We start from the raw sequence: 22,109 nt of genomic DNA on the forward strand, positions 1-22,109 counted from the left end.
GAGAGCGAGGGAGAGAGCGCTTCCGGGTTCGACCGCCCGGACTTCCGGCGGCCTCCTGTCAGGTGACGGTTCAAGATGGCGTCGCCTGCGGACACCGGCCGGCCTGAGGCTCCCGAGCGGAAGGCGGAGGGCGAGGCGGGCGGGGAGGAGGCCTCGCAGGGGGGCGACCTGCGCAGCGTCCTGCTCACCAGCGTCCTCAGCCTGGAGCAGCTGGACTTGGACCTCTTTCGGTCAGCGGGGGCGGAGGAGGGCGGCCGGGAAGCGGGAAGGGAGTCGCGCAGGCCGGGCCTTGGGTCTTGGGGGATGTGAACCTAGAATCTCGGAATTGTAGGGGTGGAAGGGACCCCCAGGGTCAATAATAATAATAATAATTAATTATTTATACCCCAGCCACTCTGGGCGGTTTCCAGCAGGAGATTAAAAAGACATTAAAACATCACTCATTAAAAGCTTCCCTAAACAGGGCTGCCTTCAGATGTCTTCTAAAAGTCAGGTAGTTGTTTATCTCTTTGACATCTGGTGGGAGGGCGTTCCACAGGGCGAGCGCCACCACCAAGAAGGCCCCCTGCCTGGTTCCCTGTAGCTTTGCTTCTCACAATGAGAGAACCGCCAAAAGGCCCTCGGAGGTGGACCTCAGTGTCTGGGCAGAACGATGGGGGTGGAGACGCTCCTTCAGGTATACTGGACCAAGGCCCAACCCCCTGTGATGCAGGAATCTCAGCTTGACGCATCCCTGGCAGGGGGCCGTCCAACGTCTGTTTCAAAACCTATAAGAATAATAATTATTATTTATACCCTGCCCATCAGGCTGGGTTTCCCCAGCCACGCTGGGCGGCTCCCAACCGAATATTAAAAACACAATACAGCATTAAACATAAACAACTTCCCTAAACAGAGCTCTCCAAGGAAGGAGAGTCCACCACCTTCCCAAGGGAGATCCTGCCGCTGCCAAGCAGTTCTTATTGTCGGAAAGTTCCTGAGGTTTATTCAGAATCTCCTTTCATGCAATTTGAATCAATCGGTTGCTCCCCTGCAGAAAGCAAGTTAGCTCCATCTTCCATGGGACGGCCCTTCAGATAGTTGAAGCTGGCTATTGTATTGAGATCTCAATTTTCTCTTTTCCACGTTTCTGGAAGGTTTCTTCCCATCTTGCAGCACCAAATGGCACCAAAGCTCTTATGTTTTTGGTTGTTTGATTAAAAAAAAAAGGCCTCCCTTTAAATTTTTGTCTGCAATGAGGATCATAAGACAGCTGCTTATCAGTGCTTCTGTCTGTGGGGGTCTCTGTGAGAACGGGACAGTGAGCTAGATGGACCTTCTTTTACTTTATCCAGCAGCCAGGCTGTACTTTTATTTCCACAGCATAGGCAACAAAGGCAACAGTGTAATCAAAGTCTTGTTGATGGATTAATATCTGTCTTGCAAACAAATGAAACAAAAATGGCCACCTCACACAAAGTGCCAAAGCCCAAGTATGCCTCTTTGACGGGTGACAACTTGAGTGAGTGGCTTTGCCCTTTGAAAGACAGGCCCTTGGTCTGGAATAACACAAGAAACAAAATGGGCTCTCTTGCTTCCCTGTCTTTTCTGAAAACAAGCCAAGCTTTGTGCTGGGAATTGCTTTTGGGAGAAATTCAAATGTCCTGGACCCTGACCCCAGATAGTTGTGAGCGTGGGCTGCAAGGTTCTGATTTGCAATGCAGAGAACAAGAACTATGCGGGCCTGACTTGACTCCACACTATCCACCCTATCCCCACAGGCCACCCTATAGTATGCTAAAAGAAACAGGAATCAGGGAAGACAGAAAGGTGCCATCTTTTGGGGAATAACCTCATTTTGTTGCCTTTCTCCTAGTGGGAGGCACTACTGGGTGCCAGTCACACAGCGACTCTTCGGTGGGCAGATAGTGGGCCAGGCCTTGGTGGCAGCTGCAAAGGCTGTGAGTGAGGATGTACAAGTCCATTCGTTGCATTGCTACTTCGTGAGAGCAGGTAATAACAGGTTCTGGGAAAGGAGGGGGTGGGAAGGGTGGAGTTCTTGAGCAGCGTCTTCTAAGCAGACCCTGGTAAGCTGCAGAACTGGCAGTAGAAGGTGATGACTCACACAACCACACCCAAAGTGTTACCAGTGGCCAGGTAAAGATCCAAAGGAAGCTCACAGGCAAGGTGTGATGGACGGAGATGGCCATTTGTGGCTACTGGACCTCCACATCTAATCACCCAAGGGAGGCTGTTTCCGGTCAGACAGATTCCACTGCTGGAGTAGATGGGCCACTGGCATGATCCAGCAGGCTCGTCTTGCGTTCTTACTCTCTCTCTCCTTTCAGTATCCCCCCAAAACCAGTAAATACAATTACTCATTGTAGCTGTGATTCCCATTAATTCCTCAGTGCAGCATCTAAGTACTACCTACTTTTGTTGCCTTAAGCCTGCTGCTTTTAGTGGATGATGGTTTGTGTGTTGTTGGCCACTGGGGGATGCTCCTGCTTTTACTTCCAGGCCCAGACAGGCCACATCTTAGCAGCCAGAGTGTCCCAGGAAGCTGAAACAGCAGCTGTAAGGGTGGTGGCATCAGACCCAGTTCATCACCACTTTTGGTCTGACTGGGTCTGAAAACAACAGAGGGAGGAAATTCTGCACTTTGTCCCCTCGCATGTCAGAAGCTGCTGCTGCTCCCACCAGCCCAGCCGTGCCCACCCCCGTTTGACTGTCATGCTGTTATTCCGGGGCACAGCCCAGAAGCTGCCTGAACACTGCTCTTGATCTCTGGCATGGGGGAAAAAAGGAGATAGAGAAGAAACCAAGAGAGCGAGTGCTTGCTCGCATAGCAGCCATAATGCTCCCATCACTCTCCCTTTCTGGGGCAGCAGGTGAGCTGACCAAAGGCCCTTCCTGCTTCCAGGGGACCCCACGGTGCCGGTTCTGTACCAGGTGGAGCGCACTCGCACAGGGAAGAGCTTCTCGGTGCGGTCGGTCAAGGCCATCCAGCATGGGAAGCCCATCCTCATTTGCCAGGCCTCCTTCCAGCAGGACCAGCCCAGCCCCGTCAAGCACCAGTTCCACATGCCGGACGTGCCCCTTCCAGAGGAACTGCTGACCCAGGAAGAGCTCATCCAGAAGTACCTGCAGTGAGTGGCGCGGGGTCCCCACCTCTCTTCCAGAAGACCGTCCGCTTGGCCATATACAGAGAGAAGCTTTCTGAGGCAGAAGTTACCAGCCTTGCCCTTGGCTCCTGCCTGGCCCAGGGAGCCAGCTGTGATGTGGGGAAAGTGTGTCCTCCAGGAGGGCAATGGGCTTTCCTGGAGCAGCTGCACTGAGCTCAGCTCTGCGTTTGCTCGCAGTTCGGAACTCTCCTCTGGCTCTGCGCAGCTCCAGCAAACTTGGGTTGGCCAGGCTAGTCTGTGGAACCCCTTCCCACAAGAGGGAGTGGTGGCCACCAACTTGGGTGGCCTTGAAAGAGGATCAGGAAGTGAGGGCTCTCAATGGCGACTAGCCAGGATGGAAACTGCAGGAGGGGAGAGGGCTCTGCCTCTAGCCCACGACAGCTTCTACCCAGTGCCATTTTTCTGGTGCCAGAGCTCACCATGAACACCTCCCTTGTTCTCTTGTAAGAAGGCTCCAGTGAGTTCTGGTGGAAAAAAGCCCTGCTTCTACCAGTCTTGGTTGGTATGCCTGGCTGAGCCAGTGAGAATGAGGCCCAACATTTTCCTCCAGACCCGCGCCCCCCCCCATCCCCATTTTCCTCCAGACCCTCCCAGTGGTGTTGGGGCTGCAGCTCCATCCCTGGACATTGTCCAGGCTGCCTGGGACCTGTGGGCAAAGGCTCCCTGCTCGCCTGCAATGGCGCCCCCCTTCTGCCTTCAACCAGCTCACTGCTCGTGTCTGCTCTTTCTTCAAAGGGACCCAAACCTTCTGGACAGATACAGGCAAGGGCTCAACAAGATGCTGGCCCAAGAAGTTCCCATCGAGATTAAGCCAGTGAACCCCCCAGACTTCTTCCACCGGAGACCGCAGGAGCCCAAGCAGCTCTTGTGGGTGAGAGCCAGGGGCCACATAGGTAAGCTCTTGGGTACCTGCCCCACCCCCATTAGCATCCCAGGGATTGGCCTGAGGCCCAGAAAAGTCCTCTAAATCAAGTATCTGTGTGAATCTGCATCCTTTCACTTGAATCAGTATTCAATTTATTTCTTTTACAGAACAAGAAACCCAAACACACATTTTGGGGTAAGGGAGGAGAATTATGGGGTGGGGAGGGATGTGTGGAACACGCAGGCTCCTGCCCTGGAACTCTAGAGCTCTGTCTCTGGAGAGATTGCTGCACAACGCTGAGGCCTAGGAACTTGCTTTGGGAGATCATTTGGGTCTTTCATGTTTACCTAGTGCTGCGCCACCTCCTCTCCAGCTCGTACAGGGGCACCCAGCACCCCTATGACCCCCTCAGCAGGCTCTCTGCTACCCACCCCCTGCGCCTTGCTCTCTCCTCCAGCCAGCGATGTCTGTTTTGCAGGCGAATGTGACATGAAGCTGCATTGCTGTGTGGCCGCCTACATCTCGGACTACGCTTTCCTGCGGACGGCCCTCTTCCCCCACCAGCACTACAGGGTCAGCTTCATGGTCTCCCTGGACCACTCCATGTGGTTCCACGCCCCCTTCAGAGCCGACCACTGGATGCTGTACGAGTGCGAGAGCCCCTGGGCAGGTAGGTGCCAGGCAGGGAGCGTGGGGGGGGGGGGCTGTGCGGGGAAGAGACGCCCAAGGGCTGTTCTGCGTCACAGCAGACAGTCCTCAGCCACCACCCTCCTCCTCCTCTCTCTGACATGCAGGGGGGTCCCGGGGCCTGGTGCACGGGTGCCTGTGGCGCAGGGACGGCGTCTTGGCTGCCAGCTGCGCCCAGGAAGGCGTCATCCGCGTGAAGGAGCAGCCCTCCGGCAGCAAGCTGTAGCGAGGAAGAGAGCGGTCCTGCTCAGAGGTGGACTTGGGCAGGCCCTGCAGGCCTCATGCTGGAACGGCAGCAGATGGAAGCCAGCTGGTCTGGGCGGCTTTTGCACAGAGACCCACAAACAGAAGCACTGACAAGCATCCTTTTTATTGGGTGAAGGGAGTTACAAGACTGGCCCTTGGCTTTCCCTGTCGCTAATAAAGGGGCGGCAGCCCCTCCCTCCAAGGCTCTGGTCTCCTGAGGCTGCAAGGGAGGGAGGGAGGGACCTGGTTTCCACCCGATTTCCCTTTGATGCCCTGCCCCATTGCAAGAGGCAGAAGCAGGCAGCCCCTCTTCCCTGGGAACCACTCTAAAAGCGTCCCTTTTTCAGCCTGGGGCTGGAACCTCAGCTCCCCTCTCCCCAGTAGGCTGGGACCCCAACTAGCAGCAACAGCACCACCCACCTCTGGAGATCCCCAGGCTTCCACTTGGGGGGAGGAGCTGTGCCCCTCTGCCTACCGTAACAGCTATTAGTGTCAGACAAACACGCTGCTATCCCTTTCCTCCTAGAGGCATTCAAGTATTACAAAGAAGTCCCTTTCAGAAGCCAGGGAGGCATCTAATTCCTCTACGGAGCCCCAAATAAACAGCCCCAGCGGCTGTTCCTCGCGGAAGCACGGTGGTCCTCGGGAGGGACGAGTTCACTGTCCGGTTTCTGCCTGGGCTGCACCCCTCCCAGGATCCAAAGTGAAGCCAACCGGCCTCCTCAGGGCAGGGGCTGTTTGATGAGCAGTTCCTTCAGGGTGGGTGGGTGCATCTCTGCCCCGCCGGCCTCCTGCAGTCGCTGCAGCCGGGCCTCTGCCTGGCGCTTGTCCCTGCCCAGCACCCAGGAGAGGCGGATGTGGGCCTGCAGGAAGGGGGCCAGCAGCGGGTGACTGTCCTGCGCCTCCAGGAGACACAGGGCCCGTTCGCAGGCCGCGTGCGCCTCCCCAGCCTGGCCCAGCTCCTGGTGGCAGACGGCCAGGCCGGCCAGCGTCAGCAGGAAGTGGCCCGAGCGGCAGGCACCCAGCCTCTCCTGCAGCTGGTGGGCGTTGGCCCAGGTGGCCAGGGCCTCTGGGTACCTCCCGGAGCACGTCAGGCTCTGCGCCGCCTGCAGGTCGCGCAGGAAGAAGAACTCCAGGTAGTCAGCCGAGCGCCGGATCTCTGGCAGCGAGTGCAGGTGGGACAAGAACTGCTCGAAGGCACGGCTGCGCTTGGCGATGGTCTCGGCCGCAAAGTTGCGCCGCAGCCGCTTCCGGGGGAAGGAGACGCCCGCCATGTCGCCGCAGAAGCGCCGGCGCAGGTGGCGGTTTAACCGCTCGAAGTCAGAGTAGCGGCGGGAGATACAGGCGGGCGCTTTGTCGAACTGCCCCGCGCGGATCAAGTAGATGGTGTAGAGCTGTGGGGTGGGACAGGGAGGGGGCAGCGGTGAGAGGGGCTGCCCAGAAAGGGACAGAATCCAGTAACCCCCTCCCCACCCCGCAGCAAGACAAACAGGGAGACGTGCCCCTCTCCCTGGCTTCCCGCTGCATGAGCCTACCTCCCCCTTCCGCAGACAGATCCCCAAGCAGCAAGGAAAGGGCTGGGAAAGCCAGGCAGGGGAAGCGGCGGCAGCCATGGGGAAGTTACCTGAGGCTCTTCTGCCCAGACCGTAGCAGCACAAGGAAAAAGAGAAAATAGTCATGGCTAGGCACCCTACAAGACATCGCCCCCCTCCCAATAAGGCATGGCGGGTGCGAGAAGAGGCAACCCCAGTCTTCATCATCATCATCATAATAATAATAATAATATTTACAGTATACCCCGCCCATCTGGCTGGGTTTCCCCAGCCACTCTGGGCGGCTCCCAAGAGAATATTAAAAACGCATCAAACATTAAAAACTTCCCTAAACAATGCTGCCTTCAGATGTCTTCTAAAAGTCAGATACAGTCATACCTCGGGATGAATACGCTTCAGCTTAAATATTTTTGGGTTGCGCTCCACGGCGACCCAGAAGTAACAGAGCATGTTACTTCCGGGTTTCGCTGCTCACGCATGCGCAGATGCTCAAAATGACGTCAAGCGCAGAAGCGGCGAAATGTGACCCACACGTCTTATGTTCACATCCAGAGGTACCACTGTAGTTGTTTATTTCCTTGACATCTGATGGGAGAGCATTCCACAGGGCAGGTGCCACCACCGAGAAGGCAGAGGAGGGTGGGGCAGGCAAAGTCTGACCGCCCCCTTTTTTCTCCAGGTTGTAGAGTTGGAACTGCCTGAGAGGCGGGGGGGGGGGGACGGGGACCCCAATGGGCATTTGGCTGGCTTAAGGCCAGGAGAGACAGCTTCTCTCTACAATATCCCTCCCTCTAGATGTTGGGCCCTTCTCCCGTCTTGTTTTTGCTGCTCCTCCAATCCCAGGTATTTTCCCAGGCGGGGGGGGGGGTGTTTCCTTCCTTTCCCCCCACCGCCATCTCACTCACCACGTACTTGGAGTTCCGCTCGCTGACCACATTGGCGCTGGTGACCTCGAACAGGAGGCGCTGGGGCACGAAGCTGCCCCGCGATTTCCTCCAGAGCTCCTGCAGCTGCCGGGTGAGCAGGTTGCTGCCCCTGCGCTCCGTGGGGGGGCTGTGCTCTGCAGCAAGGGGGGGGGGCAGAAAAGGAAGAAAGCAGATGTCAAGCTCGGGGGGGGGGGGTGTCCCTGCTTCCTGGTGGGCAAGAGCTCGAGCTGAAGATTTGATGACTCCTGTTTCTGGCATGGAGAAGACCTTGGACCAAACACAGAAGAACTTGCAGGATCAGGCCATCTTCTCCCAGTGGCCAACCAGGAGCCCGTTTTAGGAAACCCACAGGCAGAATCTGAGCACAGGAGCCACACTCTCCACTCCTGGGATTCAGAAGCAATTCTTTCTCCTCCCTGAATTTGTCTAGTCCACTTTTAAAGCCCCCCGAGTTCTAGTGAAGAAGAAGAGTTTGGATCTGATATCCCGCTTTATCACTACCAGAAGGAGTCTCAAAGCGGCTCACATTCTCCTTTCCCTTCCTCCCCCACAACAAACACTCTGTGAGGTGAGTGGGGCTGAGAGACTTCAGAGAAGTGTGACTGGCCCAAGGTCACCCAGCAGCTCCATGTGGAGGAGCGGGGAAGCGAACCCGGTTCATCAGATTACAAGTCTACCGCTCTTAACCACTACACCACACTAGTGTTCTGAGAGAGGAAGGCAAAGACTTTTCTATCCGATTTCCCTGCTCTGCATCACTTCCACCAGCTTCCGTCATGTGACCTCTTGCTCGCCTTCTCTCTAAAAAGCCCCTTCATAGGGGAGTCCCTCCATCCCCTGGATCCTCTTGGTTGCCCTTCTCTGAACCCTTTCCAGCTCTACAGCATCCTTTTGGGGACAAGGCGACCAGAACCGTACACAGTGTTCCGTAGCGTCGCACCTGTGAGTGATCTTCCTGCCAGTGTGCTAGTTGCTTCTGAAGGGGCTGAACATTGGCTGGCATAATAATAATAATAATAATAATAATAATAATAATAGTGGAGAGGGCCCCTTGGCTCCTTCCCATTTCGGGTGCAGGCAGTTCCCTTGCCCAATGTGCTCTCCTATGCACCTGCACACTGACCATGTGCCCGCAAACCACCCTCTCTGCTGCCGGCTCCAGGGCCCTACCAGCGTCCTCCGTGTCTTCGCCCAGCAGGTCTGGCTCTGGGGGTTGCCCCTGCCCAGCCACGCCAATGTCCTCGTCCTCCTCTTCCTCTCCCTCCTCCTCCTCATCGTTGCTGGTGAAGCTCAGTGTCCCGCTGAGCCGCGTGGAGAGGCCCTCGGTGTCATCCTCCAGCTCGGAGCTTTCTGGGAACTCTTCCGCTTCCAAGCTGCAGCCTGCCAGGCCGTCCCGCTCGCCCTCTCCGGTCAGGGCATGCCGCAGGCGGTGCAGGATGCGGGAGGCCATGGAGATGCCGTGGGGGGGGGGGAGCCCTGCAGGGAAGAAGAGGCAGTTGGGTCACTCTCAGCAGGCCTCCCCCCCCACGCCATGGGGCAGGGGTTTCCCCAGTGGAGCCTAGTTTCTCTGCTTCCCTCTTTAGCACTTCCTTATATATATTATTGGCTTCTCAACACACACAGAAAAGTGAAAATGTAACAAAAAGAAAACATAGATTTAAGCCCATAAAGCATCACACCCCAAAAGGACAAAGTACAAAGACCCAGCACAGCTTCAAAGTGGGGTAGTAAAAGTATGGACTCGTACAAAGATTCCCTTTGCAAATAATAAAGATTCATAAAAATGAAAGTATTCTCTGCCTGTGAGTTCCATCATTATTGAGTATGAAGGTTCTACATAGTCCTAAATGAGCCAGACAGGTGCCTGTTCTGATGGCACTGAGCTTCCACATGCTGCAGTATCTCTGTAAGAAGTAAGACCATGCCATACATTTCACAAATGGTGATCCAAACTCTGCCTTTTAGATACTCAAGAAGGGCCGTTTACCAAACTCTTGAATACCAGCAATCCAAACTATTAAGATTAAAGGTCTTCCCAGCCTGCTGTTAAGAGATGCGAAGTAAGTACTTTTCGACTCCCGTTCTGTTTCCACATGAAGGCTCCAAAGCGCCAGGTGGAAAGATGGGAGTAATAGTTTGATTCGTTATCCAAGAGAACTTGGCAAACACCTCTTTCCAAAATTCAGCCACGTTTGAGCAGCCCCACCACATGTGCTTCTAGGTACCAACTACACGGCTGCCCCTCCAACACAGTGAAGATGTACCTGGATGCACAAAGGAGAGAAATTGTGGAGTAAGGCACCAGCCGTGGACTAACTTCAGAGACAGTTCTCCAGGTTGGACTGACAAAGACCTGTATGAAGTCTTGGCCCACAGGCCATTCTGTGGCACTTCCTTTGTGACCCACCTCAGACCTCTTGCTCTATGGGCCTGTGGTGGGGAGCTAAGGAAGGGACCCTAACAGATTCCTCAAGCTGTTCCCACAAAGCTTAAGAGACACCCCTTATGCAGAAAAAGACAGCGCAAAATCTCAAAATAAACATTGAGTATAAACGCTTGCTAAGGGAAGACTGAAACTGATTTTGTCTTGGGACAAAATTTAGTTCAATTGATTCAACAAAACTGATGAACTTGATCCAGGGAGATCAGCTTTTCAAAGTCTGAGAGAGATTAAGAGTCTTAGGTTCCACACGGAGTAACGACTGTTCAGTAAATTCTTAATGTGGTGGGTGGCCTCAATGACGGGATCGCAGGTTCCCAGTGTCTGGTTTCGAGTCTCTTAGCAGGCAGGCATCTTAAATCACCACCTCCGGTGCCGGCTCCCTCGCCTCTTGGCACCCCCAGTGGGCAGTATTATCCACTTTGGGAGCCGGTGACCTATGGGAAACGGCTGAGTGAGTCATCTGGAGGTTTGCTGGGCTGCAGGTGACAAGCAGCTCCACTTGTTTCTGCCGTTAAGCCAGGGAGGTGATAGAAGTTCAGAACAAGAAGTTTCTGGAGCTGTTTGGGGATGGATTTGGCTGGGGAAACCCACTGATGTGGGTGCACTGATCTGGATGGAGTTGTGCAACCTGTCTTACATGGGAGTTGCATGGGGGGGGGGTTACATGGTTTAGGGGTGGTCCTGGATTTGGTACTCTCAGGGCAGGAATCGGTGGCCAGGGATGCTTCTGGAGAAAACAGGACTCTCTGGGATACCAGGCTGGGTGACTCTAAGACAGGGCTAGGCAGACTTCTGGCATGTGGGATCTGCTCCGTGGTTTTGCTGAAACTCCACAATCCACCAACCAGAGCCAGCTGCAAAAAGGTCTCTGGGGGAATGGATCCCGTTAGCTACTGTTCTCCATAAACCATGCACTGGAATTGTCTGCGCAGAGAATTGCCAATCTTGCACCTGATCAGGGATTTAGAATGCAAAACTCTCAAGACAAGGCAGCCAGTTGGCATCCATATTTTACGGGAAAGAAACACGGGGTGAAAAGTGAATAGCCCTCATATAGCTTTTAATTGCTATGCTTATATTATTAGAAGTCAGTTAATCCCTCAAAGGTCCACAAGCAGATCCTGACTTACCTTGTGCCCACTCCGGACACTGCGATGCCCACCCTGCCTTGGAAGACAGTTTGGAAACACCAACATCACAGATTCAGCAGATCTCAGAATTGCAGAGCTGGAAGGGACCCCCAAGGGTCATCTAGTCCAATGTGGGAATATGGCAGCGAAAGTGCTTGTTGGGGCCTCGCGCCACATCAATTCTCTACGGTTACACGGGCTGCCTCCTTCGTTTTGGGACCCAATTTAGGCTTCTAAAGCCCTAAACTCTTTTAGGGCGAGGCTCCTGTGGCCCTGCAGATGTTCTTTGGGCTCCCGCTCCCATCAAGCCCAGCCAACATCTGGAGGGCTGCAGCTTGCCCTGTCCCACCCTGCGCCCCCTACAAGCCTGCCTGGGCTTTTGCATTCGGCCAAGGAGGCCTGCCTGTAGAATAAAGAAAGCTGCCAGATGTGAGGGTCAGGGTCTGGGGTGTGTGTGTGTGGCAGCAGCTGCCCTGCACTTAATGGCGCTCTTGCGCAACCCTCCCCGCCGGCCTTGTTTTGGAAGTTTTTGACAAGAATATGCAAACCATTTTCATTTCAGTCTGCTCTGCATTAACTGCTGCTTTATTAATAATGGCTGTTCATGGTGCTCCATTTTAAGGGGGTGTGACATGGTCTTAACTGGACTATAGCTTAATTTTTAATATTTTGTGACTATTGTGTTTCTCATGGTGCCTTGTGCACTATTTTGGAGGGGCAACTGTGCCCTAAAAAGTGGTTTCGAAAGCCCATAATAATTAGAGCCAATGCAGTGTGCCAGTTAGAGTGTTAGACTAGGACTTCGGAGAGCCCAGGGCTCAAAGCCCAATACAGCCATGAAGCTCACCTTGGGGGCCAGTCGCTGCCTCCCAGCCTGACCCGCCTCACCGGGTTGTTGCAGGGATTAAACAGGGAAGAGGGGAGGACCACGCACCCCCCCCCTTGAGCTCCTTGGAGCTATAAATGCAACGCAACAAAATGAAACAAGATGATGAATCTTTAGTTTGTGGGGCATATATATATATATATATATATATATATATATATATATATATATATATATGCAGGTTTTGGTGTTTTCGGGTATCTTCCCGTGTAAGAGTTGGGGTGTCTAGGCGACGTTTCGACGAGGTCTCACTCGTCATCTTCAGGCTGGTGCTTTCGGCTTCTTGTTACTAGAACAGAGCAGGATCTCAGTGTTTGAGTTCCTATAAATACTGTTGAGGGGGTGTGGGCAGAGAGGAAGTTCCCAGGTTATTGTGCCTTTTCTTCTTTTGTTCATTAATTACTTGAGGGATATCTTGAGTGATTTCTTGAGTGATATTCTGAGTACCACTTAGGAGGGTCATTAGGTGTGGATTAGTTGCTAAAGCTTTCGTGTCTTGACCTCTTGAGCTTGTGAAGAGTTTTTCTGAGTTTTTCTGAGAAGAGTTTTTCTGAGAAGATGGCTGTACTGCACTTAGTTGTGCTCTGGCTTGGCTTCGTGTATAGGGGCGAGCTGTGGTTTTGTGCCCTGTGCCAGCCAGATCTGTGTAGGGATTGCAGGGGGGTGCAGCATCCGGAGGTGCCACTATGGTTTGGCTACTGGATGGTATCTGTAATTTATCTGTGGAGAGGGTCTGGGTTTGGGTCTGGTGTGGTTGATTGGAGATGGCGTTCTGTGTGCCTCTGGTTCTGGTGTCGGTTTTTGTGGGGAGGGCTAATTTCCAGATGTCTGGCAGGCGGGACGTGTCGTCACGCTTGTTCATGTTGTGAGGGTGTTTCTCTATCTCGATGGCTTCCATGATTATTCTCTTGTGGTGATGTTCCATGTTAAAGAGCAATTTGGAATCTGCAAAATTAATTTCGTGTCCTGTTTCTTTCATGTGTTGGTAAAGAGAGGAAGTTTTTTCTTCTTTTTTGACGGCATTCTTGTGTTCTGCGATACGTGCATTTATTCTTGTGTTCTGCGATACGTGCATTTATTCGTTAAACTCCGTAGCCAAGACTCTCATCTCCAGAACCAAACGCCTGGCTGACGAAGACCACTTGACAACTGAGTTACAGAATCTCTCAAATGTGTTAATCGCCAACGGATACCAGCAAAACAGGGTTACGAAGCTAATCCAAAAAGAAACACCCCCCAAAAACCAAGGCACAGAAGAAAACAATGGCATGGCCCTCCTTCCTTATATCAAGGGCACCACAGATAAAATTAGCAAAATCCTCCATAAACACAATATCAAAACAGCCTTTTGCACCAACCAAAAAATAGCCAATATCCTCAGAAACCCAAAAGATAAAATCCAGTTAGAAAACCAAGGGGTCTATGAAATACCCTGCAAAATCTGCCCAGCCACGTACATTGGACAAACAAACAGACGAATAAATGCACGTATCGCAGAACACAAGAATGCCGTCAAAAAAGAAGAAAAAACTTCCTCTCTTTACCAACACATGAAAGAAACAGGACACGAAATTAATTTTGCAGATTCCAAATTGCTCTTTAACATGGAACATCACCACAAGAGAATAATCATGGAAGCCATCGAGATAGAGAAACACCCTCACAACATGAACAAGCGTGACGACACGTCCCGCCTGCCAGACATCTGGAAATTAGCCCTCCCCACAAAAACCGACACCAGAACCAGAGGCACACAGAACGCCATCTCCAATCAACCACACCAGACCCAAACCCAGACCCTCTCCACAGATAAATTACAGATACCATCCAGTAGCCAAACCATAGTGGCACCTCCGGATGCTGCACCCCCCTGCAATCCCTACACAGATCTGGCTGGCACAGGGCACAAAACCACAGCTCGCCCCTATACACGAAGCCAAGCCAGAGCACAACTAAGTGCAGTACAGCCATCTTCTCAGAAAAACTCTTCTCAGAAAAACTCAGAAAAACTCTTCACAAGCTCAAGAGGTCAAGACACGAAAGCTTTAGCAACTAATCCACACCTAATGACCCTCCTAAGTGGTACTCAGAATATCACTCAAGAAATCACTCAAGATATCCCTCAAGTAATTAATGAACAAAAGAAGAAAAGGCACAATAACCTGGGAACTTCCTCTCTGCCCACACCCCCTCAACAGTATTTATAGGAACTCAAACACTGAGATCCTGCTCTGTTCTAGTAACAAGAAGCCGAAAGCACCAGCCTGAAGATGACGAGTGAGACCTCGTCGAAACGTCGCCTAGACACCCCAACTCTTACACGGGAAGATACCCGAAAACACCAAAACCTGCATTCCTGTACCCGTGAAAATCTACGAAAGCATATATATATATATATATATATATATATATATATGCTTTCGTAGATTTTCACGGGTACAGGAATGCAGGTTTTGGTGTCTTCGGGTGTCTTCCCGTGTAAGAGTTGGGGTGTCTAGGCGACGTTTCGACGAGGTCTCACTCGTCATCTTCAGGCTGGTGTTTTCGGCTTCTTGTTACTAGAACAGAGCAGGATCTCAGTGTTTGAGTTCCTATAAATACTGTTGAGGGGGTGTGGTGTATAGCCTCCAACGTTCTGGGCAGAGAGGGAGTTCCCAGGTTAGTGTGCCTTTTCTTCTTTTGTTCCTAAATTACTTGAGGGATATCTTGAGTGATTTCACCACACCCCCTCAACAGTATTTATAGGAACTCAAACACTGAGATCCTGCTCTGTTCTAGTAACAAGAAGCCGAAAACACCAGCCTGAAGATGACGAGTGAGACCTCGTCGAAACGTCGCCTAGACACCCCAACTCTTACACGGGAAGACACCCGAAGACACCAAAACCTGCATATATATATATATATATATATGCAGGTTTTGGTGTCTTCGGGTGTCTTCCCGTGTAAGAGTTGGGGTTAGGGTTAGGGTCTCACTCGTCATCTTCAGGCTGGTGTTTTCGGCTTCTTGTTACTAGAACAGAGCAGGATCTCAGTGTTTGAGTTCCTATAAATACTGTTGAGGGGGTGTGGTGTATAGCCTCCAACGTTCTGGGCAGAGAGGGAGTTCCCAGGTTAGTGTGCCTTTTCTTCTTTTGTTCCTAAAGACACCTGAAGACACCCGAAGACACCAAAACCTGCATTCCTGTACCCGTGAAAATCTACGAAAGCATATATATATATATATATATATATATATATATATATATATAACCTCATTATAGTTTCTGTTTGACAATTTAAAATACTCGTTTTTAGGATATCAATGACTTCTTCTCTTTCCATGTACAGGTAGGTAGCCGTGTTGGTCTGCCGTAGTCGAAACAAAATAAAAAAATTTCTTCCAGTAGCACCTTAGAGACCAACTAAGTTTGTTATTGGTGTGAGCTTTCGTGTGCATGCAAAGTGTATCTGAAGAAGTGTGCATGCACACGAAAGCTCATACCAATCACAAACTTAGTTGGTCTCTAAGGAGCTACTGGAAGGAATATTTTGTTTCTCTTTCCACGGTTCATTTTACATATCATAAATCCCTGCGTTTTTACGAAAACTAAAGCATTCAGTATGATTGCATCCATCAAAACTTATTTACACTGCTTAATTTCTCTTCATGCTGCCAACGTAGTTGTGGGGCTTTTCTGCCCTTTGTTTTGAAAACCAGAGAGAGGGTCTCTCTGCAGAGGGTACTGGATATAGAAGGAAGGGAGAGAAGAGGCAGCAGCTGGGTGCCAGAGCTAGCCTGAGGCATCCTACCTGGCATGGGAGAATACCCGCCCCACAGCAAAACAAGGCTGGGACTCAGCACCCTCCCATCCCCAGAGGTTTCCTGGTTCTTGTCCCAAGGGAGCAGCTGGAAGCTGAGCACCCACAGGGGCAACCTGGGGCCTCGGCGTGATGCCAAGGTGCCTCAGCCCCAGGGCACCCACAGGTGAGGCAGGGCACGCCCGCTCTTCCAGCTCATCATCATCATTTTATCTGCATGATGCCTTTCCATGGTTAAAACAACGCTCAAGGCGGCTGACAAGATTTACATAATTGCCAACGTAACAAATGTCATAAACAGTATATCAAACACATGAAAGCCCAGCCCATCTTGCTCTGGGGCGGCAGGTGCCAGGGCGGGCCTTGCCCTCCCCCCCCCCGTACAAGGGAGCAGGAGGGGGGCGCAAACCACCCCTCCCGCCCCACTTTCTTTGGCAGGTATTGCCAAAGGCGCAGGGGCGCAGCCCTGCCCTGGAAACCCTCCACCCCAGAAAGCGCGTAGGATCAGTCGGCAGGGGGCACTCTGCACATGCTCCGGGGCCCCTTTCGCGCAGCCCCACCCATCGCAGGCCCGGACCGCGGCCCCGTCCGGGAAAAAGGTCCGGGGGCTCGGCGGGCGAGGACTCCCGAGGGCGCGCGCGGCGAAGAAGATTGCGCGCAAAGGGATGCGCGCTCTGCACATGCCCGGGGGAAGCGCGCTTGCAGCTCGCCCTGCCGCGGATTCAGCCCGACTGGGGGGGGGCAGGCTGGGGGACCCCCGTCCGGTCCCCCCCGGCTCTTGGCGAGCGGGCAGTTCCCCGGGGGCCGCTCACCTGGAGGCAAAGGCGGCTGGGGGCGCCGGCGTCTCCGTCCTCCTCCTCCTCCTCCTCCTGCGATGGCCGCTCGGACTGCGGCTCCTCCTCCAGCCGCCGCCTCCCGGCTCTCCGTGGCCGGCCTCTCCCTCGGCTCCCCCCGCGTGCTGGGAAGGAAGCGCCGCCCCCGCCGCCGCCCGCGCCCGGGAGCCGGAGAGGCGTGCGCCCCGGCGGGCTCCCTTTCCCGATGCGCCCCTTGGAGACGGCGCGGAGAAATCACAGACGCGCGCTGAGATTTGGGGAGGGCGCAGCGCAAAGGCAGCAAAGGAATTCCGCGGCAGGGAGCCGCAGGGCTGGAAGCGCGGGCGACGATTCCCCGGGTGCCCCCAGCACCCACCAAAATCCCCACCAAGGGACCGGGCACCCACAGATTTCAGTGCCAGGGCCGTGCGCGCCGCCTGGCACCCAAGACCCCGGGGCCAAGCGGGCGCTCCTGATGGGAAGAAGGGACCCCCGGGGCTCGAGATGCGTTTGCTCACCTTCCGTGACTTACCTGCCTCTCTGGTGACGCCTGGAAAATAGAAGCAGAAGCTTCCTTATGGCAGGAGGGCAGGAAGCTGGGGAGCCGGACCGTCGTCCACAAAAACCTACGCAGCAATAAATGGGTCATTCGAAGTGCCCTAAACCTTGCATTGTTTTTCTCTAAATTTATTTATCTTATTGCATTTATATGTCATCTCCAAGGAGCTCCAGGAGAGTCTCCCCCTCCTCGATGAATCCGCACAAGAACCCTGTGAAGGAGGTTAGGCTGAAAGGGAGGGACTGGCCCAAGGTAACCCCTAATGAGCTATTATTATTATTATTATTTAGTATTTTTACCCTGTTCATCTGGCTGGGTTTCCCCAGCCACTCTGGGCGGCTTCCAGCAAAATAATTAAATACAATGATTCATCAAATATTAAAAGCTTCATGGAGGCTTTTAATATTTGGAGGCTCAAACTGGAGGAAGGGAGAGGGGTCTTATATATATATATATATAAGATATTTATTAAAGTTTCAAAAAAAAAGTTACAATAATAAATTAAAAAAGGATACAAAAAAGTAAACACAATTAAAAACAAATCAATCTTTCCATATCTTGTCTTTCATTCACTTGTTTCCCTGACCTCACACCTCCCCTTTTTGTATTCCAGTTCAGTAAGTTAATTCAGCAAATCCTTTCCCTCTTTGTTTTTATCTTAGTCCTTTGTCTTAATATGTAATAACTGTATATTCTCATCTGTTAGCAGTCCATTTTTACATACTCCTTATAACATTGCTACTAAAAACCCCTTAGCTTCATTCCGACATCATTCTAACATTCATTAATTTTACAGTATTTCTGTAAATAGTCTTTAAATTTCTTCCAATCTTCTTCCACCGACTCTTCTCCCTGGTCTTGGATTCTGCCAGTCATTTCCGCCAATTCCATGTAGTCCATCACTTTCATCTGCCATTCTTCCAGAGTGGGTAAATCTTGTGTCTTCCAATACTTTGCAATAAGTATTCTTGCTGCTGTTGTGGCATACATAAAGAAAATTCTGTCCTTCTTTAACACCGATTGGCCGACTATGCCCAGGAGAAAGGCCTCTGGTTTCTTCAGGAAGGTATATTTGAATACCTTTTTCAGTTCATTATAGATCATCTCCCAGAAAGCCTTAATCCTTGGGCACGTCCACCAAAGGTGAAAGAATGCACCTTCCGTTTCCTTACATTTCCAACATTTATTGGAAGGGGGAGGGATCTTGTGTTCGATTCCTGTTTGCAGGTTTCCCAGAACTGGCGTCTAGTTGGCCACCGTGAGAAGAGCATGCAGCCAGGAGCTTCTAACATTCTTACATGAATCTGTAAAGCTCCTCATATTGGAGAGACATCATAGAATCGTAGAGTTGGAAGGGACCTCCAAAGGTCATCTAGTCCAGCCGCCTGCAATGCAGGAATTTCAGCTGAAGCATCCCTGACAGATGCCCACCCAACCTCTGCCTACAAACCTCCAGGGAAGGAAGGAGGGGTGTTTCCAGCTTGCAAATTGCTGCAGGAGAGGGGCTGTGAGTGACAGCATGGCAGGGGCTGTCTCCAGACCAAGGGGAAACTGTCAAGCTCCCTTGCTATTTTTGTTACCGGATGCTGAATGTTGTTTATGCAATCTTGTTACATTTAGAGTTCTGAAATATTGTTCCCCCCCCCATGTTATTATATTTGCTATTGAGTTGTTTTGATATGTCATTAGGAAATTCTTTTTGCTCTGTTGGTGTTGAAACGCATTTCGGTTTTCTCTGCTGCATGTCTCTTTGAGCATTATTTTTTCGCGAGTGGAAAAGTAGCAAGGAAATGAAATAAGTATTACCGCATTTTTCCGTGTATAAGACGCCTCCTATTTTTGGGGACTCAAACTTAAGAAAATGCACTGCACTCTCCATGTATAAGACGACCCCTTATTGTAACTTCCAAAGTTTAGGCAAAAATATAGTGTTATACACGGAAAAATACAGTATATGCACTTTGACAAGAGCATTTTGCCCGCGTTTGGGAAGAACTCTGAGCTGTGTGCAAGTTCCGGTTATGGAAACATAATGTTCCCTGCACATTCTGACCTGATTTCCCTGGTGCACAAGACCAGAGCCCTTCTGCGAGGCCAAGGACCCACCTTCTTCATCAAACTCGCTTGACTGCCTGATTTCCTTTGGCGTTTGTCGCTGGGCCAGCCTGGCTTGTTCAAAACACACCTGGAGCCAAGGAGGTCAGGGGGTGTGGCCCAAATTCCAGGCAAGAGGAAGATTCCTTCCTTCCTGTGGAAATGAAGCGGTGGGGAGAAGATTGGGGCATGAGCAATGCACAGTAAGAGAGCTGGGGGTTAACTCCCCGTGGAAGATTCCTTTCCTCCTGTGGAGCATTCCTTTAAAACAAGAAGAACAGGTCATTTGCGATATGATACGATAAGCTTTATTGTCAGTTGTCCCATACAGAACAACGAAATTGAAAAATCTACATAAGACATTCAAAACCCAACCAGCCTGCTATCCCAGCTATCCCAACCTGGCTAGCCCCCTAAAAACTCTGATAAGGTAAAGGTAAAGGGACCCCTGACCATTAGGTCCAGTCACAAACAACTCTGGGGTTGCGGCGCTCATCTCGCTTTACTGGCCGAGGGAGCCAGCGTACAGCTTCCGGGTCATGTGGCCAGCAGGACTAAGCCACGTCTGGCGAACCAGAGCAGCGCACAGAAATGCCATTTATCTTCCCACCGGAGCGGTACCTATTTATCTACTTGCACTTTGACGTGCTTTTGAACTGCTAGGTGGGCAGGAGCAGGGACTGAGCAACGGGAGCTCACCCCGTCGCGGGGATTCAAACCGTCAACCTTCTGATCGGCAAGTCCTAGGCTCAGTGGTTTAACCCTCAGCGCCACCCACGTCCCTTGAAAAACAAACAAACAAAAAACAACTCTGATACCCCATTTTTAAATACAATATACTCCCATAGAGACTTGGGTTGCTATTATTATTATTAATTAGATTTGCATAGCATCCTTCATGGGCATAGCCAAGGGGGGCAGGGGGGGTAGCTGCCCCCCCAATCAAGTAAAACAATATAAATGCTTCACTAACTGACTGATCACATTGGTTCTGCCCCGCCCTAACTAAATTGTTTTTATATGCAACAACAGCAGCAAGAATACTGTATTATTGGCACAAAAATGGAACCAAGAAGACTTCCGTCAACAAACTCTGAAGATTTTCCGTTCTTTATCACTGGTTCTGCATTTCTTAATTTCTCTATTACTTTTAATTGTCCTTAACTAATCATTCTTTTCAAAGTCTTTCTTGCACTATTTCACAAAGTCCTCCTTACAGAACTTCTTGCAGTCCTACTAGCGTAATCTGTTTATCACAATTGCTTTTCAAATAGTTCAAATATTTACTCCAGTCCTAAGAACCTCTGATCCCGCAGGTTTCAGATCCTTCCTGTTAATTTATCTAATTCTGCATAGCCCATTAATTTCATTTGCCATCCTTCTTTCGTCGGCAATTCTTCTTGCTTCCATTTTTTTAGCACCCTGACTATTTTGGGAGCGCCACCTTCCTTCTGCACAAAGCTCCTTTCTGTTTTGCGTTTGCTTTTAGTCCTCTTACTTCTGTGAATTTCTGCAGGAAGTTGCTCTATGCACTACAGGACGCTGGAAAATGAAATAGTGAATTGGTTCTGGGAACCTAATAGTAAGAAGACGAGGTTTTAGACTGGATAGCGAGTGTGATGCCTGCTCTGCCTGTGACTTCGGGCCTTTTGGGCCAGAAGTGGTTCTTTTGTCTCTGATGCAGCTTTGCTGAGGTGTCACTGTTTGGATCCTGTTTCACTGTGGACACAAACCTCTTTGCACGGGTTTGCAGGATGAGGCCTGGGTTAGCCCTGACATGGATGCCCCCGAGCTTTCATGTTTAGCCAGCTTCCACTGGTGTTCTTTTATATCTGGCCTCTGTTTCTTCTGTTTGCATGGGTGTGTTTTTAAGCGTTTTATTTCCTGTTCGTGGCGACTGGTTTTAGTGCTGAGCCTGTGTTGTGAGTCACTTTGAGACATGCAAACTGAGTGAGAGAGAGTATCCCTGCAGGGCCCAGCACAGCACAGCCTCCTCTTTTTTTAAAAAAAAAACCAAAAGGTTTCCACTCCTCCTTCAAGCCTACCTCTTCTGTAATTTTCAGAGTTACCGTATTTTGCGCCTCATAGGACGCTCCGGCCCATAGGACGCACCTAGATTTTTTGGGGGGAAATAAAGAAAAAAAAATTTATTTCCCCCCCAGGTACGGGGCTGGAAGAACCAGGTTGGGGAACAGCGGGAAGGCGCGCTCTGCCTCCCCGCTGTCCCCCGAGCTTGTGGGGCTGGCTATGGGGAGAAGTGCGCTGATCCCGGGACTGCAGGCAGCTCTGCGCAGCCATCGGGAACGGGGTGGGACTTCGCGCCCCACTCCCGGTGGCCGCGCAGAGCTGCGCTGATCCCGGGACTGCAGGCAGCTCTGCGCAACCCTCGGAGCCGGTCTCCCGAGGGTTTCACAGAGCTTCCTGAAGCCTGGAGAGCGAGAGGGGTCAGTGCGCACCAACCCCCCTCGCTCTCCAGGCTTCAGCGAAAGCCTGCATTCACCCCATAGGACGCACACACATTTCCCCTTCATTTTTGGAGGGGAAAAAGTGCGTCCTATAGGGCAAAAAATACTGTAAGTTTGCCAATTCCAGCCTCTTCTTTCATATGGTGACCAACCAGACGCATCCAGGAAGCCCGCAAAGGAGGCCTTTCTCCTGTTTCTCTGCAGCAGCAACTGGCATGTAGAGTGCTGCTGGACATGGAGGTTCCATCTGCCCCCCACTCCTTGGGGATTTGCAAGCGTGGCGCCTGCTTCTGGGAGTGCCTTCACCTTCACCGATGCTCTGCTTGTGGATTCATAAGCAGATGTTGCAGAGGCACCAGGAATCCACAGAAAACTCATCCCTGTGGCCAGGATGCTTCTTCGAACCCACCAGCCACCAAGTGGTGACGGCTGCAGGCTCGGTTCCATGGGTGCAAAAGGGAGACCATTGCCAGCCCCTG

General features: G+C 51.6%; 2 protein-coding genes across 2 annotated transcripts; one reads left to right on the forward strand and one right to left on the reverse strand.

The window, feature by feature from the left end:
* The first annotated feature begins 54 nt into the window (after nt 1-54).
* On the forward strand, nt 55-5,165 carry ACOT8 (acyl-CoA thioesterase 8). Its single transcript, XM_081196615.1, has 6 exons — nt 55-230; nt 1,856-1,992; nt 2,903-3,128; nt 3,900-4,057; nt 4,508-4,699; nt 4,824-5,165. Exons 1-6 carry the CDS (start codon nt 76-78, stop codon nt 4,940-4,942), a joined length of 987 nt encoding a protein of 328 aa, XP_081052741.1. The 5' UTR covers nt 55-75; the 3' UTR covers nt 4,943-5,165.
* SNX21 (sorting nexin family member 21) lies at nt 5,071-16,593 on the reverse strand. Its single transcript, XM_081196575.1, has 4 exons — nt 16,513-16,593; nt 8,612-8,917; nt 7,421-7,575; nt 5,071-6,356 (listed from the first exon to the last, which is right to left on the reverse strand). Exons 2-4 carry the CDS (start codon nt 8,889-8,891, stop codon nt 5,685-5,687), a joined length of 1,107 nt encoding a protein of 368 aa, XP_081052701.1. The 5' UTR covers nt 8,892-8,917; nt 16,513-16,593; the 3' UTR covers nt 5,071-5,684.
* Between the last annotated feature and the right edge of the window lie 5,516 nt (nt 16,594-22,109).

Source organism: Podarcis bocagei (assembly GCF_964188305.1).
Source record: "Podarcis bocagei genome assembly, chromosome: 5".
NCBI classification, from domain to species: Eukaryota; Metazoa; Chordata; class Lepidosauria; order Squamata; family Lacertidae; genus Podarcis; species Podarcis bocagei.